This window comes from Callionymus lyra, chromosome 6, assembly GCF_982586985.1.
Source record: "Callionymus lyra chromosome 6, fCalLyr1.hap1.1, whole genome shotgun sequence".
Classification (NCBI taxonomy): Eukaryota; Metazoa; Chordata; class Actinopteri; order Syngnathiformes; family Callionymidae; genus Callionymus; species Callionymus lyra.
The window spans coordinates 15603502-15618459 of record NC_141823.1 but is presented as its reverse complement, the minus strand read 5'-3'; the positions used below and the strand labels follow the sequence as shown (position 1 = coordinate 15618459).

At 39.9% G+C, this 14958-nt stretch overlaps 1 protein-coding gene across 1 annotated transcript; it reads right to left on the bottom strand.

Annotated features, from left to right (window-relative positions):
* Positions 1–466: 466 nt before the first annotated feature.
* itgb6 (integrin, beta 6) lies at positions 467–8890 on the bottom strand. The gene is made up of 15 exons (XM_087793885.1): positions 8734–8890; positions 7822–7901; positions 7556–7754; positions 7233–7479; positions 7013–7178; positions 6770–6931; positions 6388–6483; positions 6009–6098; positions 4690–4824; positions 3640–4057; positions 3335–3557; positions 2872–2963; positions 1383–1496; positions 1130–1296; positions 467–1019 (listed from the first exon to the last, which is right to left on the bottom strand). The coding sequence occupies exons 1-15, from the start codon at positions 8780–8782 to the stop codon at positions 921–923; spliced, it is 2337 nt and encodes a 778-aa protein (XP_087650011.1). The 5' UTR covers positions 8783–8890; the 3' UTR covers positions 467–920.
* Positions 8891–14958: the final 6068 nt, after the last annotated feature.

Sequence of the window (14958 nt, the reverse complement as noted above, 5' to 3'; positions counted from 1 at the left end):
CAACTGTTTAACTAATTTACACTAGTTAACAGGTTGGGTTTTTTGGGAAACCTGGACTTAAACGAGTGTCTTGATGTGTAAATAGTCACAGGCTAATGTTATTCAGAGAAATAATACACCTTTCAAAAAAGTAATAATCTATAATTGAGAAATTGCATATTCTCTTATACTTATTTTCTGTGTGGGCCAGTAAAAATGACAATACCAGTTCCCAAAGTTTAAGTATAAAATCCATGTTGGATACTTTAGAATATTTTCTTATTTAAAGGGATAGTAAATACTGGTTACCAGGAGTCTTCCGGTGGACGTTTTATTTTAACCATTTGATTTTCACCTGAATAAAGTAAAAGCAATAACGATTATTTAAACATTTTATATCTTATTTTCATACATGTATTTTTTAATGATTAACAAAATAACATTTAAGTAAGTGCAACTGTGTATATGTAGAGCACGGAAGTCAATATCCAGCAACAACAATTTTATTTCAGCAAACCACTTACAAATACATATTTTAAAAAAAACCGAAGGCTCAGCCTTGCTTTACAAAAAAACCTCGTACAAACACGACAACGGAAGAAACAACGACACGGATACATTCAGAGAACAGTAATTTGTTTCAGTAGTTGACAACTTTCAGTGTCTTCTGCATGTTAAAGCAGCCAAATGTTTAATGTTGAAGCAAAATGAAATAATCTTCTTCCAGTGTGAGAAAACAGTGCACTTCAACAGCAGCAGTCATTATATTTGACGTTAGTTCCCAGTGTCACTCACTGTTTTTACTTCTCTGACTCGACTCAGAGTTTCATTCTCTCACACATACGCTAGCTAACAAATACCCTGTACACACACACACACACACACACACACACACACTCAAGTGCACGCAAATGTAGTCTTGCATTGTTTACAGTACATCGTCAGTAGTGAATCGTTGAGTTAATCTTCCCTCGGTCCCCGTTCCTGTAAGTGACGTTTTTGAACGTAGACGTGGAGCTTCTGAACAGAGGGTTGGTACCCTGAAAAAAAAGGGAGGAGCTTATCTGACATCGGAACTAAATTGTTGTTTGTGTACTCGTGTAACATATTCAACCCCTCATCATCGGAAGATAAACAATACGCTTCTTACCGACTGCCACTTCGCTTTCGACCGCTCGGCCTCGAATTTCGCGACCTCCTTCCGGTCGTGGACCGACACCAACACCTTCCAAACGGCCAGGAGGATCAAGCCGATGCACACGATGGAGAGGGACACCCCGAGGATGATCATGGGGATGTGAGGAGCCTCGGGGCAACCTTTGGGGAAAAAAAAAAAAAAAAAAGCACACATCAGGATCAGCGCAAACAGAAATGTCTTTTTTTCCAGTGTCCGTGTCACTCACCATACATGTGATCGTAGACGGTGGTGTCGGTGTCGCCTCCGACCACCGTGAAAGAGATCCAGCACTCGTTCTCCGTCATCAGCGTGCACTCAATAGAAGGACTCTTGTCGTGTCCTGAAAAGGTAGCAAGAACATATCTAATGAGGGATGAGGGCACTAGAACATTGTATATCATCTTCCCCCTGAACATTATGCTGGGAGTGTAAAAGGATCTACTCTCCTCTTGTTAGGCTGTCAGTGTGATTTCCATATCAAAGACTGCAATCGGTGAATGTGGAGGCCACGTCATTGTATTTCACATCTGAAGCTTGAAAAGTGATCATCAGATATACACCCCCCCCCCCCTCGGCCTGCACATGTAGGTTTAAAATAATCTCTCTTATATAGGAAGCTCATGTCTAGAGGCTATTCACTTGCACCACAATAGCATGACCTGGACATCAAGCCAAAAATATGTGTTCCCTATTGTGCGGCGGCTAAATGGACATGCATGTCGGTGGAGTTCTGAGGGACACCCGAGTCCTGGCGGGTCAACATTCTTTCAAGTCTTTGACCCGTGGAGAGAGTAAGTACAGATTTTAGTTTGATAAAAAAAAAGAAAGATACTCTACAAGCCAGTTTCTTCTCCATGGCGAAGTTAAATATAAGATGTATAAAAAATTAAACCTGTTTTCAACCTGTTTTTGTCACTCACCCTTGTCAAGCTTTTCTGTTTACTTAATATCTTACGATAAGTAAGAAACGGATATTGACACTGCTTGCAAAGAAAACCAGTATTACAGTGGTATGAAAAAGTTTGGGCACCCCTGTACATTTTCATGATTTTCCTTTTATAAATCATTGGTTGTTTAGATAAAAAAAATCCAGTTAAATATATCTTATAGGAGACAAACACAGTGACTGTATAAGTGCCCAATATCCTATTGTATTTCAACAGATACAACTCAAATGTCACAATATCTTCTAAATTCAATCCTTTATTCTATGAGGCCTTCCTTGCTTCACCTCTGGTTTAAACTATGAAAATATATATAAATGGTAGTTTAAATATTGATTTAAAAAAAATTAAGTATATCTAAAGTAAAGACTGTTTAATTGGTCTTTCTTCAAGATTTATGAAGGCATAATGAGACCTGAATTGCTTGTAAACGGTACAATAAAAACACCAATAGGGTAAATAAGACATTCTAATTCTGTATTTTTTTTTACCCCTGTGCGGACTCTGGGATGCTGTCCAGGTCACCTTGAGCCAGAAGCCACACAAGGGTTAAGAAAATTAATAAGAAAATCTTTTTTTACACCATTGGCAGAATTGTTTTTGAACTCTAAACTAATTGTGTCATTTTAAGTGTCATCTTCATTTCTAAAGACTGGAATCTAGCTCATTAAACCAAATAAGACAATATTTCTTGCTTTATATAAAACCTAAAAACATTTAATGTATGAAATAAAAATTGATTTGTATTCTGGGATCATGTTTGTCTCTTACCTGTCGTCGTGTTGAAAGAGATTTTGGGGCTGCTGCACAGTTGCTCGCAAACCACACCATCATCCTCTTGAAGATGGCACTCGACACAGGATCTGGTGTAAGAACAGAAACCCGGTTGGACCCAAGAGATCTTACAATGAGGTCTAAGGGGACTAAGCACATCGCAGGACTGTACTCCGATAACTTTCTTCTCCCAACAACAGTGCTATCGAATGGCAGCGGCCATGACAGCTGCTTGGAGGAAACTGGTTGTCTTTAAAAGTCACCTGCAGGGTGTAGACACATGTGAACAAGGGAACCAGAACCTGATACAACCGTGCTTAACAGAACAGACGGATCATGTGAATGGAAAGGAAATCTACTGTGTCACTATAAAAGAATAGACGGACAGCTTAATCACACCAAAGTCCTACACTGCGCTTTTATCAGCCTTTTGATGGTCGTGGCACAATCGTGTTCTCACCTTGCCGAACTACAGGCGTCTCCACATGTTGGGCACTTCTCACACTTGTCTCCGGAAGCCTCGGGTTTCGAGCAAACACACTGCCCACACTCGCACCTGCCTCGACCGCTGCAGAGAGTTCCATCCTCGGACATGCACGACTCGTTGCTGGTACTGCAGTTGCAAAACGGGCCCTTCCATCCGCTTTCGCAGTGGCATTCGCCACAGTCACAATCTCCGTGGCCTAAAACAAAATAAAAGGGTCGGTTAGCAATAATCTTAATCTTAATCTGAACCTTTCAGAGCACTCAAGATGCATAACTCACCTCCACAGAGCTCCCCACGGAACCGGACACAAGAGTAATTATCACACTCGCAGTAAGGTCCATAGATGTTGCCAAAGCTTGAAGCATGACACACACACTGGCCACAGTAACAATCCCCCTGACCGCTGCATATTTCGGAGTCATTGCTGGCCATGCAGTAACTTAACAAATGGCTTTTCTCATCGCATTCGCACTTGGCTCCCATGAAGCCTGGATGACACACACAGATGCCACACTGGAAATTCCCTTGCTGCTCAGTGCATCGGGTGGTGTTGACTTCTGGAAGTGGTTGGCAGTCGCAGTCGCAAAGCGACTCCAGCTTAACTTCCAAACTATCTTGAAAGCCGACGGGTTTGAGGGAGAAGTGCCGGCTTCCTGAGAAGCATTCTGGAAGCTCCACCGATACGTTAAACAAGACCTGGGAAAAAAGTAATGGAAATGATCAATACATATTGAGGAAGATCACTATATATTTATTACTTAGGAATGTTTAAGATATAAAGTCAAGTAATTTGTATTTGATAGCTGAATCCTTTCTTCTTAAAGCAAGTAAATAATACTGGTCGACACTTAAATTTGGCTTTTTATTTTTGGCTTTTTGCTCAGCCTAATTTACTACCATGGTAGAAAAACATTTTCTATTCCTTCAATCTTACCAATATGTGAAGAAAGGTTGCCTCTGAAATTAAAAAAAAATTATCGTATAGTCTTTATCGGGCAATGTTTTACTGTTCTGTTTGTTTACTTCAAGAACGGCTATCCAGCCGCGGAACATCACAAAATCAACATGCATTGTATATCCATGAAATCAAACTCAAATTTGAAGTCCTGATTCAGAATTTGACACGCACAAGCTAAACTATATGATTTTTTTCTTAGCTACATTTTTAACTTCTATTCACGAATCCATTAACCTTATCAACAGTCTTCACCATCTTCATTACAAATGTCCACAAGACACAAAAGCTCAAAAACTAGGATTCTTAATATCAGCTTCTTAATATAAAATAATTCTTCATGTGAATGAATTGAAATGGAAGAGACACTTACTGTTTCACCCGCCTTGATGTTAGCGCAGTTTTTCGTATCAGGAAGTGTCATCCCATTTGGACATATTGCTGTGAAGGACATCTTTAGTTCCTCTGTGTCTCCGAGGACCTCCAACTCAATCTCCGATCGCAGCTCCTGTAATCAGCATCGTTGAATGAGTTCCCCTGTAAACTTGCAGTTAAATTAATGAAATCCTTTATATATTTCTGGATAAGTCCTATATGGGTTTCCAGATCTCTTGGGGCCACATGTAGTGTTGTCAAGACTACCTCAGCCGTGACTAAGACATTACCTTGACCAGAGTGTGTCAACACCAACAGAGTCTGAGTCAAGATCAAGACTTTCTGAGAATGACACCAATAAATATAACCTATATCCATGTGGATACGGCTTTGTTAGGGACCCAGTAGCAGCCCGAGATCAAGACCATTCACAAGACCACATAGACCGCTGAGGCAGAGAGACATAGAAACTCAAAGTTCATGGAGGAAATCAAGATCAAGCGAGCTTTTGCCCTTCACGTGGGAAACTAGAGTGCCTGGGAAAAAAATAAATAAAAAAATAAACCCACATAGAGAGGAGCCAGGGTCTAAAAACAAATTCTGCAAATAGTCAAACATAAATGAGTGACTCTCTAATGCTGACTTCTACCTTCATAAGCTGGGTGACTCAAAAAACGGGAAAGCCCAGAGCATATTGAACTTTGCTGACCTCTAATGTGCCAGCTTATAGGTTCTCCTGAAGTGAGTCATCCATCCAGGTGCACACCTGAGCAGCACCTCGAGGAAGGACGGCGATTTATGACTAATGGACTGACGGACCGTCTGGGAGCGAAAGAGATTTAATTTTTGTGTTTAAAGCTTCTCTAATGTGTTGCTTTTGCTGGAGAGGTTTCTTTTGTTGAACCACCCGATGGAAGGAGGGACGACGAAAACACTTATTTGCAGACTAAACAATCATTTAAAAGCATAAATGCCCATCAAGTGCACTCGTCTTTGCGTGGCTAGCTGCTTGTGGCTAAATACGGGTGTGAAGGATGATTTAGCGAAGAAATTAGAGGGGTGTGGACTCGCCGGGGGGCGTGAGGTTCGGGGATAGGAGCGAGAAATGCAGCGGAAGGCAGCGAGTGAAGAAGTGAGAGCAAGTGGGCTTAGATCAGGCTGGACAAGCAGAGACTTGCAGGGGAACATGCTGATGCAAAGAATAACCTGGCGAGATGTGGAAAACAGTAGAAGGTATAAAAAACAGTCGAGGACAAGAAGTAGCCATTTATCTGTTCAACTGTATTTTAAATGTTTAATTTTGGATAAATTAATCACCTTATAAGCTGTTACAATAAGTTCCAAGATGTTTCGTGAATCTCTCGCCACCACTCCAACCGTTGCTCCGGGTATGAGATTTGCATAGTTCTGAGAGACCAAAGAAAGAAACTTTTATAATACACCTTTATCCAGATGTCATCAATAATCCTCAAATCACAATGTAAGTAAGTAAGTAATTTTTATTTGTATAGCGCTTTTCCAGACCAGGGTCACAAAGTGCTTAAACAATCAAAACAATATTGAATAAAGTATATACTTTAAAGGTCAAGATAATACTGATAACACAACAGGAGTTGCAGAAAATCAAGGAAAAGCCTGAACAAACAAAAACATCTAATACAAAATAGCTCAAAAACAGGGGAAGGTTGGGCCTTACCTCGTAATTCTCCTTCTGGTCGTCCGTCACGGCAAAAATAAGTAGAATATTGTTCTCTACAACCTTATCGATGAGCTGGCCAAGAGTCGGATACTCCTGAAAGAAACATGGAGATATGAAACGTTAGTGTTTGGAAGAACTGTGTGGGATACACAAATGACCTTGGACTTCAGATGCTAGCAAGAAGCATAAATAGGGAGTTTCCTCTTCTGTTTTTTTATTTTGGTTTGATGGCTCATATGAGGGCATGGTGTGGGAATCCAACAAGAACAAATTGTTTTTTAAGCAAATTAAAGGGCGAAGAGGAGAAAAGGAAGGAACACAGCTATCTCTTATCATGTGGAATTTAACCTCCAAAATGTGAAAGACGGTCCGAGCCAACCTGTGCTGTTGACATGTAGTATTCATTGTTGCCGTCCAGGTGACACTGTCCGTCGTTGGGAATCACAATGCCGGCCATTTTACTGTCCATTCCGAAGTGTGAGTCGGCGTCGCTGACGAACACCAGCAAACGCATGGAGTCATTTCTCCAGCCAATCCTGTCCTGCGAGGAGAACAATGTCCCATGTTGTTTGCCACAGAGATAACTAAGATGAAATGGAAACTTCCTGGGAAAGCGTCTCACCCCGCACACGGCCGCCTGCATAACCGCATCGAAACCACACTCTGGAATATCGATGTTTGCGGAGACGCGCTGTCTCGCGATGATCTGGTTGAACTTGTCGGTGCTGCTCGTCAGGGAAAGGATGTGTTTGTAGCCGAACGTAGGCAGGCAGGTCAGACCTAATTCTCTGTGACAAACGTTATCAACCTCGATTCATACCTGGACGTTTATGATTACATACCTGCAGGGATTTGCCAAATGTTCTTCTCGAATCTTAATAAAAGGAAGGACAGGCTTCTCCACAAATGAGCCGAAGCCCATCCGAAATTTACTGGTGAGATTTGCCATTTCTTTGGAAAGAGTAGATCCCAGATCCTTGATCATCTCCAGATCGTCCACCATAGAAGCAGACAGGTCCATCAGGTAGTAAATATCCACAGGATAGTCTTCAGAATGCTGAATCTTCACTTGGAAAGTGACCCGAGTGCCTGTCCAAAAAAAATGAAGATACAATCGTTTCCTATGACATTTTTTCTTTGGCGTATTAACGAAAGATTTGTTTACCGGGTCTTAACTTCAGTGACATTCTCTGAGGTGAAATCTGGGTGGTGTTCTGGGTTCCTTTCTTCTTCCCCAGAGGTTCGTTTTGAAGAACTTCACCCTTAGAAACGGGGAACTCCACCATGTTCCCGGCACAACCCTTTTCCAGGAGGCTGTCCACGGTGCCACATCTCTCGCTAGCTCCCAACCAGTCCGTGAAGTTCTGACCAGCCAAGAAAATAGTTAAATGGAATAGACTTAAAGTAGTTTAGCAGCGTTGGAAGCCTCACCTCCTGTGTACACCAGGCACAGAGAGGACTGAGCAGGAGACACTCGTCACAAGTCACAGCACCACCAGCAGAACATGATCCTACAGAGAAAAGAACAGTCAAGTCCCGCACCAAACCTACTTTTGATATTCAACAAAAACCTTTTTATCTCTCTCCTCCTTTAGCTTCTTGTGATGGAGGCTAGTTCAAATAATAATAAACATTTTTTTACGGCGATCACTCTAACATGGTCTTTTGACAAAGCTAAGAAGGTTTGCACATCCCACTCCTGTAATGTAGGTATTATAAAACACCCACTGGGTAATTATAAGGGATCAATTTGTCATTAAGAAGCAATTATTATGATGACAATGGTAACAATAGCAGCTATTAATGCGACTGAATATAGCCTGGCAAAATATCAAGTTCAATCTCTTGCAGCTGCCAAATAACATCACCAAACATTGGATTTTATTTTGGCCTTTTTTTCTTTGTAAAAAAAAAATCACAATCGTTTTTGTAAAAAATAAATAAATTACACTGCTATGTCTAAGAATGATTTTACATCTCTAAGGCCTAAAAATATATTTATTAAAATAAACTGACTGAATAACTTGCCTTTTAAAAACAGAATAAATACAGAAATCTGACACATGTTAATTCAACCAATATAAAAGATAATAAATATGGTTTAAATTAAGTTCTTCACAGGTATTGTTATTGATACATGGATAAAGAATGAGGAAATAAATACAAAAAGTCTCTACATGTTGAGAATCAAGACTAAATAATACAAACGTACCAAGACGACGCCATGTCTCGATATTTTCAAAGTGAAAGATTTGATTTCTTTTGTGATACTGTTATGTTTACTCTTAAAGGAGTGCCACCTTTTGATTCTGATTGTAGTTCCCAAAAACTTTTTCTTCTTACCCTCCACCGTGTGGATCCAATAGCAGAGAATCAGCAGTATCAGCCCCATTAGTCCGTCCGGTTACTGGAGAGGAAACACAACAAGACAGTTTCACGTTGGCTCATATTTACACGAGTGCAACACGTTCGGCCTCAGCCAGAGCAGGACTGGAACTGCTGTCCTGTCCCACCTGAGGAGGAGGAGGAGGAGGAGGGAGGAAAAAAAAATGGGAAAGGGGGAGGAGATCATGTCCTTCACCTGTGCTGACTTCCGCACAGGTGAGAAAGCGGGCACAGGGGGCAGAGACGCCCATTTTGGACTTAGTCACGATATTGTTACTGTGAACATATTCTTTTTACTTTTATCAGTAAGAAATGTTGGTTACCAATGATTTTTACAGTGTTATTATGGGAAAATGCGTATGGATGCGTATTATTTGAAAATAAATAGATATTCTTGCTTTAAAAAGTTGAAAGTGTGTCTCGTGGTGAAATAGTACATTATTTGTAATTTGTTTGTATTGTTTAAGCATCTTCCAGTAGACGTTTTGTTTTACCCTGAGGCTACACTTTCCGATTGGTGAATAGCTTCTTTCTTCATTGGTGTCATCGTTGCACCTTGTCCGCCAGACCATCATAAAACAGACGCACCTTCTGTAAACGATAACTCCTTCATGCCCTGTTTACCCAGACACCAAGTTAATATTTAACAGCCAGTATTTGTGGAAATATGTGTTGATTCTGCTTGGAGGAGCAACACTCCGGTGGATGTAACGGGGACCTGTGTAGGTGTTGATCCATTGACAGCTGCACTACAGATTTCGCTGCTTGTCCCAACATAAAGGAATCTCACAATTCAGCACCACGCCCTCTGGATCTGGGTGAGTCCCATCTGTCACCCAAAACCAAACACCCTCCACTGCGCCATACTAATGCCACTCTACCCCCTTTCCCCCCCTCCCTGATGTCATTTTGATCCACCTTTGTCTCTTTTGTCTTGTGTCAGCCATGACTGAGTCTTAATTGAGACATTATTAAATCGGGGTTTTCCAGCCAAAGTTTAGGAGATAAATGGATGTCATGACACAACAGTATAGGGGTGTAAGAAAATATTATAACAATGATATATCGCATTGTTTTTTTTTACGATATTGTGTATCTAATAGCTCTGTATCTATGTTTTTCCTCATTTGCTATTGTTTATTTATTTATTTTCGTCTTTCAAAATCACACATATATATATATATATATAAATATTTGCATGTGAATTTGTAATATTTATTTCTATATTATTATAAAATATAGAAATGTGTATATATATATAATCTTTTTTTCTATAATATTATAAAAGATAAAAATGTGTATATAAACATTTTTATCTTTTATAATAATATAGAAAAGATATTAACAAATAAAATGCAAATATTCATGGCATGAATATTCTTTACTTAAATGTAATTTATTTGAATTCATTATTAATTATTTGTTTTATTGTAATGCCCTTATATTTTATATGTAATTAATATGTATTTTATTTTTTAAATCTCGTTTTATTTCATTGATAATATAACATTTTTATTAATTTTTTTAACACTGGCCAGCCACGAGAAAGAAGTAAGTAAGTAAGCAATATTTGTAGAAGCAGTAATTCTGTCCACCTCAGCTAAAGGAACAATGAAATTAAAACAAACATGGGATCCCGGCAATGACTAAGGATGAGAGGATACAGTCACCTCCAGCAGCTTTTTAAAGCTGATATTTGGACATATTTTGGTTTCCAAACAAAATAAGAAGTTACAACTACTACAAATATATCGTTGATCCTACAGTATCGCAATATATCCAAATATATCGTATAATTCTCACTGTACGGTGAGAAGTATCGCCAGATTCGTACCAATTACACACCACTACACAAGAGTGTCCCTCATTAAATGATCCCGACCACAAAGGTTGTAGAAGTCAAGAGAAACATCAACCTCTCGGAGGAGCTGCTCACCTTCACGGGCGTCCTCTGAAAACATGCTGTCCCTCCTGGCGCTGTCTTCCTTGTCATCAAGTGAAATTCGGAGAGAACCAGAGCAGCATCGGGCAACTTTTCAGTCCTATTGTATCGGGGCTGTCGTCGGAGTAACAGTAAACCTATTGTAACTCAGCCCTTTATGAAGCATGGCTGCGAGGGTGACCCCGCTGCCCGGCGCTCATGTGCGTCTCAGTGTCGGCGAGGGAGTGTGTACGCATGCCGGGGGTCATGCGTGGGTATTTGTTCAAGCTCCGACTCGCTTGTGTGTGTGAGTGTGTGTGATGATAATGAGTGACAGTAACAGCTGTTGACTGTGAGACCTCCTTCCCCTTTCAGGAGAAACTGGGACTGTCGGGGATGTGTTCCACAATCTGTTTTGAGCCGCCGCACAATGACCGTGACTCACGGTCCTTTGTGATTGGTGTAGATTGCTGCGCCAGAGTGTGTGAGTGTGCACATGTTTGCTCAAGTTCAGTTATTTCCTGCAAGAGAAGGAGGAGTGGAGCGAGAGAAGGAGTGAGGGTGTTATGATACAGCCTCCTTCTCACATTGGCATGGCTGGAATTCAGGTGAATAGATTAAGGCCTATTTGAAGGAGATTAGAGATGGAACAACACCATGAAGGAAGTCCAGGATTGTATGAGAAAAGGTTAAAGGAACAACACTTGAGTTCACAAAAACGTATTTTCGCCTGATTATATATTTTTGTGTCAGGGGATTTTGGGGTCTAGTTGTAAAACTATTTTTCTTGTATTTAGATTTCTTTAAAAACGGTCCATCCACCGAACAAAAGGTTGAACTTAATACACACAGGGACAAAGTAGTTATTAAGGGTGTAAGAAAGTATCAATGTACCTACATATTGATACTTTTTTATCACGATACCGTATCAACCGTTTAGATTTCACATTTGATTTAGCTTTTTTCTTTTTCATCGTAGTTATTGAATGCTTTATATATCAAGAAAGTGTGTATAGAATAATTCGATTTTTGTATTTATTTATTTCAGATTAAAATGAGGACGAGAGGATACAGTTGACTCCAGCAGCATTTAAAGCTGATTTGTTTAAAAACCAATGAAAGCATCTTTGTTCCTACAGTATTCTGTATCTTGATCGTACGGTATCGCCAGATTCTTGTCAATACACCCTTAGTGGAGTTAGGCTCCTATTTCAGTAAAAGATTTTTCAGTTGTATGTCCTCTAACTACTACTCATTTTGCCAAGTCAGGTAAAAAAAAAAAGCAGAAATGGGAACATTTTGACGATATAAACACGTCATAAACGCAGCATGAAACCAAATCATTGAACAGCAATAACTTCTAAAACTGATCTTGTTTAGTCACTATTGCACAAGATGCTGTTCGCACTTATAACTTCTCTGGAACGCAACTAAGCTAACGCCACTTAGTGGTTATAACTATGCAAGCTGTGTTGGGTTATGGTTTTGGGAACTTAGTGTGACAACTTTTTTTAATCCTGGACATTAATATGATTCCGTTTTCCGTTCCGTTTTTATAAAAAAAAAAAAGATGAAGTTGCTGCCGAACAAAACGTGTATTTGCCAAACAGTAAATATGAGTCTGATTTTTATATTTCATTTTTTGAAGCTCAAATGATGTCAATGATCTGTGTTTGTCCTTATTATTAGTTTTATTGCTACTGTTGACATCCATCGTCTCTGTTCTTTATCTTATCTTTAAGACTAAGATCAACGTAGAAAGATGGATGGAAATAACTTGGTCCTTTGTTAAAAAAACTATTTTGGAAAATTAAACATTAATCTACTTTGAGATAAAACCATCTGGTGGGCTATAATAAATAATTTGGAAAACCAGATTTGGCCCCCGGGCTGTGAGCTTGATGAATATTATCCAAAATAAAGGCAATTAAACTTGTTTATGGGAAACTAATTAGTTGATTTAAGTGTCTCTTAATTAGATCTTAGACCTTTATTGTATCATCAGTATGTGTCTGTTTGTACAAAACTCTCTTTTCATTGAAATTCTATTTTAAATTGGAGATTAAATCTTGTTGACCATAACCACACCCACTCTTCTGCGAAACATCAAGGTTTGTCACCGCGTGTCATCAATACCAGAAGTCTCCAACTCCAAGGGACTTGTTGTATGAACAAAGTGGGGTGTCATTACAGCCGGCTGGAGGAGGAGGAGTGAAGCCATTATTATGTAATAATGGACTTCCCCCCGTAACCTTTCGTTCGCTGAGATTTCAGACGGGGAGAAATTTAAAAAATCATAACTTCAAAACAGGAAAGTTCAGGAAAGTTGGGTTTTCACGTTAGTTGCACTTTAAAGCCTTTAATTACTTTGGAGAAGCTGTGGGAGGATTAATGGAAGTGTGGTCTGACTTTCTACAGTGACCCCACTATGGACAAGACAATGGTAGGAGGAAGACTAGCATGGGATGTTCTGGTGGACCCGGGTCTGTCCTGCCCATGGTTATGCAGAGAATGTGGGATTTTTTTTTTCCGCCTTATCTCGGCAGTGTGAGTCAGAGCCAGACTAGGTGCTCATGCACACTCATGATCAAACTGGATGACTGTGGTGACCTTACTGGATTTAAAAAAAAAAAAAAAAGAAAAAAGTTGTTCACCAGTTCTGGAGTCATTTGAGATAGTGTTTGATGTACTTTGTGTACATATACACATATACTCTAGGGGTCCCTTGCCCATATTGCTGGTGAAATTTTTGTGGTCTTGAGGATTATTATTTTCTATGCAAACACAGTACACATCTAGATATATTGTAGCTACAGTCAGGAACGGCTAAACTATTAACTTTAAAACTACTGCAAAACTTATTGTACTACTACTTACCACACCAACATTACTCATGGTGCCAACAACCGATGAACTCCCATGATGCCTTTCTACACTCTGCTTTATTTAGTGACATACGATTGGTCACTACAATACTGAATTTAAATTCTATGTTATATGTCAAAAGTGATTGACATATAACATAGCGAGCGCATATACAATGGCCTGTCTCGATTAGCCATGTTTTTAAGCAAGCTGAATCGGACAAAATATATATATATGTGTCAGTACGCAGTCTGTGATTGATTTTGGCATTTGTGTTGCATTCAAAAACAACTTTTTATTCACCAATGAATTTAATGTTTCTACAAGTCTTAAGCATTGATTTTATGAACTATAAGTAGAGAATGAATCCTGGAGTCTGTGTACATTTACTCTGAATATCGAGACATTTTGTGTTCTACTTAGTAAAACTAGATGACTAAAATGACACAATTATTTGTGTCAATTATTTGTCTACTTAGGGCTTCGCAGAACAGCCACCGTTTTTCCGGAAAAACTATTTTATCACGATGCTTGACACCAACCAACGAAAACCTTTTGCTCTTGAATATTCGCGCTTCCTCACCACTAGACGGTTTAGACTTGATGATTAATATTATTACGTTTCCTCCTCATCATTCGTGAAATTGATGAGAAAAAAAGAGACATTATTGTATATCATATAAGTAAAGAGTACATTTCCAGGGATCATGTACTGAGGATTGTTGAGAGAGTCGGCACCTCATATGCAATGTTGGGTTTGCAAGTTCAAATAAATGTTCATTTAAACAAGTGAAAAATGGAATGGTAAATAAACGAGGGACTGGTTTTAGGAGATTCAAAGTAAAGTATCATAGGAGGAACCAAATCTAGTCGTTTGTGACTCTAACTCGGACGGGATTCTACTTTTGATCGATCTTCCCCTCGTTGAAAAATCTGTCTATAACTCAGCAACATCTGACATGTTGAATCGCTGACATGTATCGCACAAAGCGGTGGATATCGGATACCGAGGCAGGCCTCCCCTCTCCACGTCTGTGCCCTCCGTCTGACCCTGGGCATTCTCCAGGGACCGCCGCCATGTGTCCCCTCAGCTGCGGCAAATTAAAAAGGGCCACGCAGGAACAGGAAGGAGAGTCTCGTTGGCTCGTTCAAAGGGCTCTGGCTGCCATTACAATGGGCATTGATTGACATCTGTGCGTGTAGGGGCGGGGCCCCCCCGGCTATTTAATGTATACTCCAGGAGACGGGGTGGCCCGGGTGTTTGGGGGGTTGACAGAGGGTGTGATGGCTAATCTTGCGAGCCGGTTTTTTTTGATCCCTCGGACCGGTCAGAGACGTGACATGGTGCCTATATGTCTCTGCGCTTAAGTCGGAGCTTATGAAGAGAGATCCGGAAT

What these genes read in the sequence shown, in the direction of transcription:
- itgb6 (XM_087793885.1), bottom strand. Translation starts at nt 8,782, where the DNA reads ATGGGGCTGATACTGCTGATTCTCTGCTATTGGATCCACACGGTGGAG. An exon ending in TTATTGTAACAGCTTATAAG is followed by an intron (nt 4,825 to 6,008) that starts GTGATTAATTTA and finishes TGCTGATTACAG; the next exon opens with GAGCTGCGATCGGAGATTGA. An exon ending in CGTCTACGATCACATGTATG is followed by an intron (nt 1,297 to 1,382) that starts GTGAGTGACACG and finishes TTTTCCCCAAAG; the next exon opens with GTTGCCCCGAGGCTCCTCAC.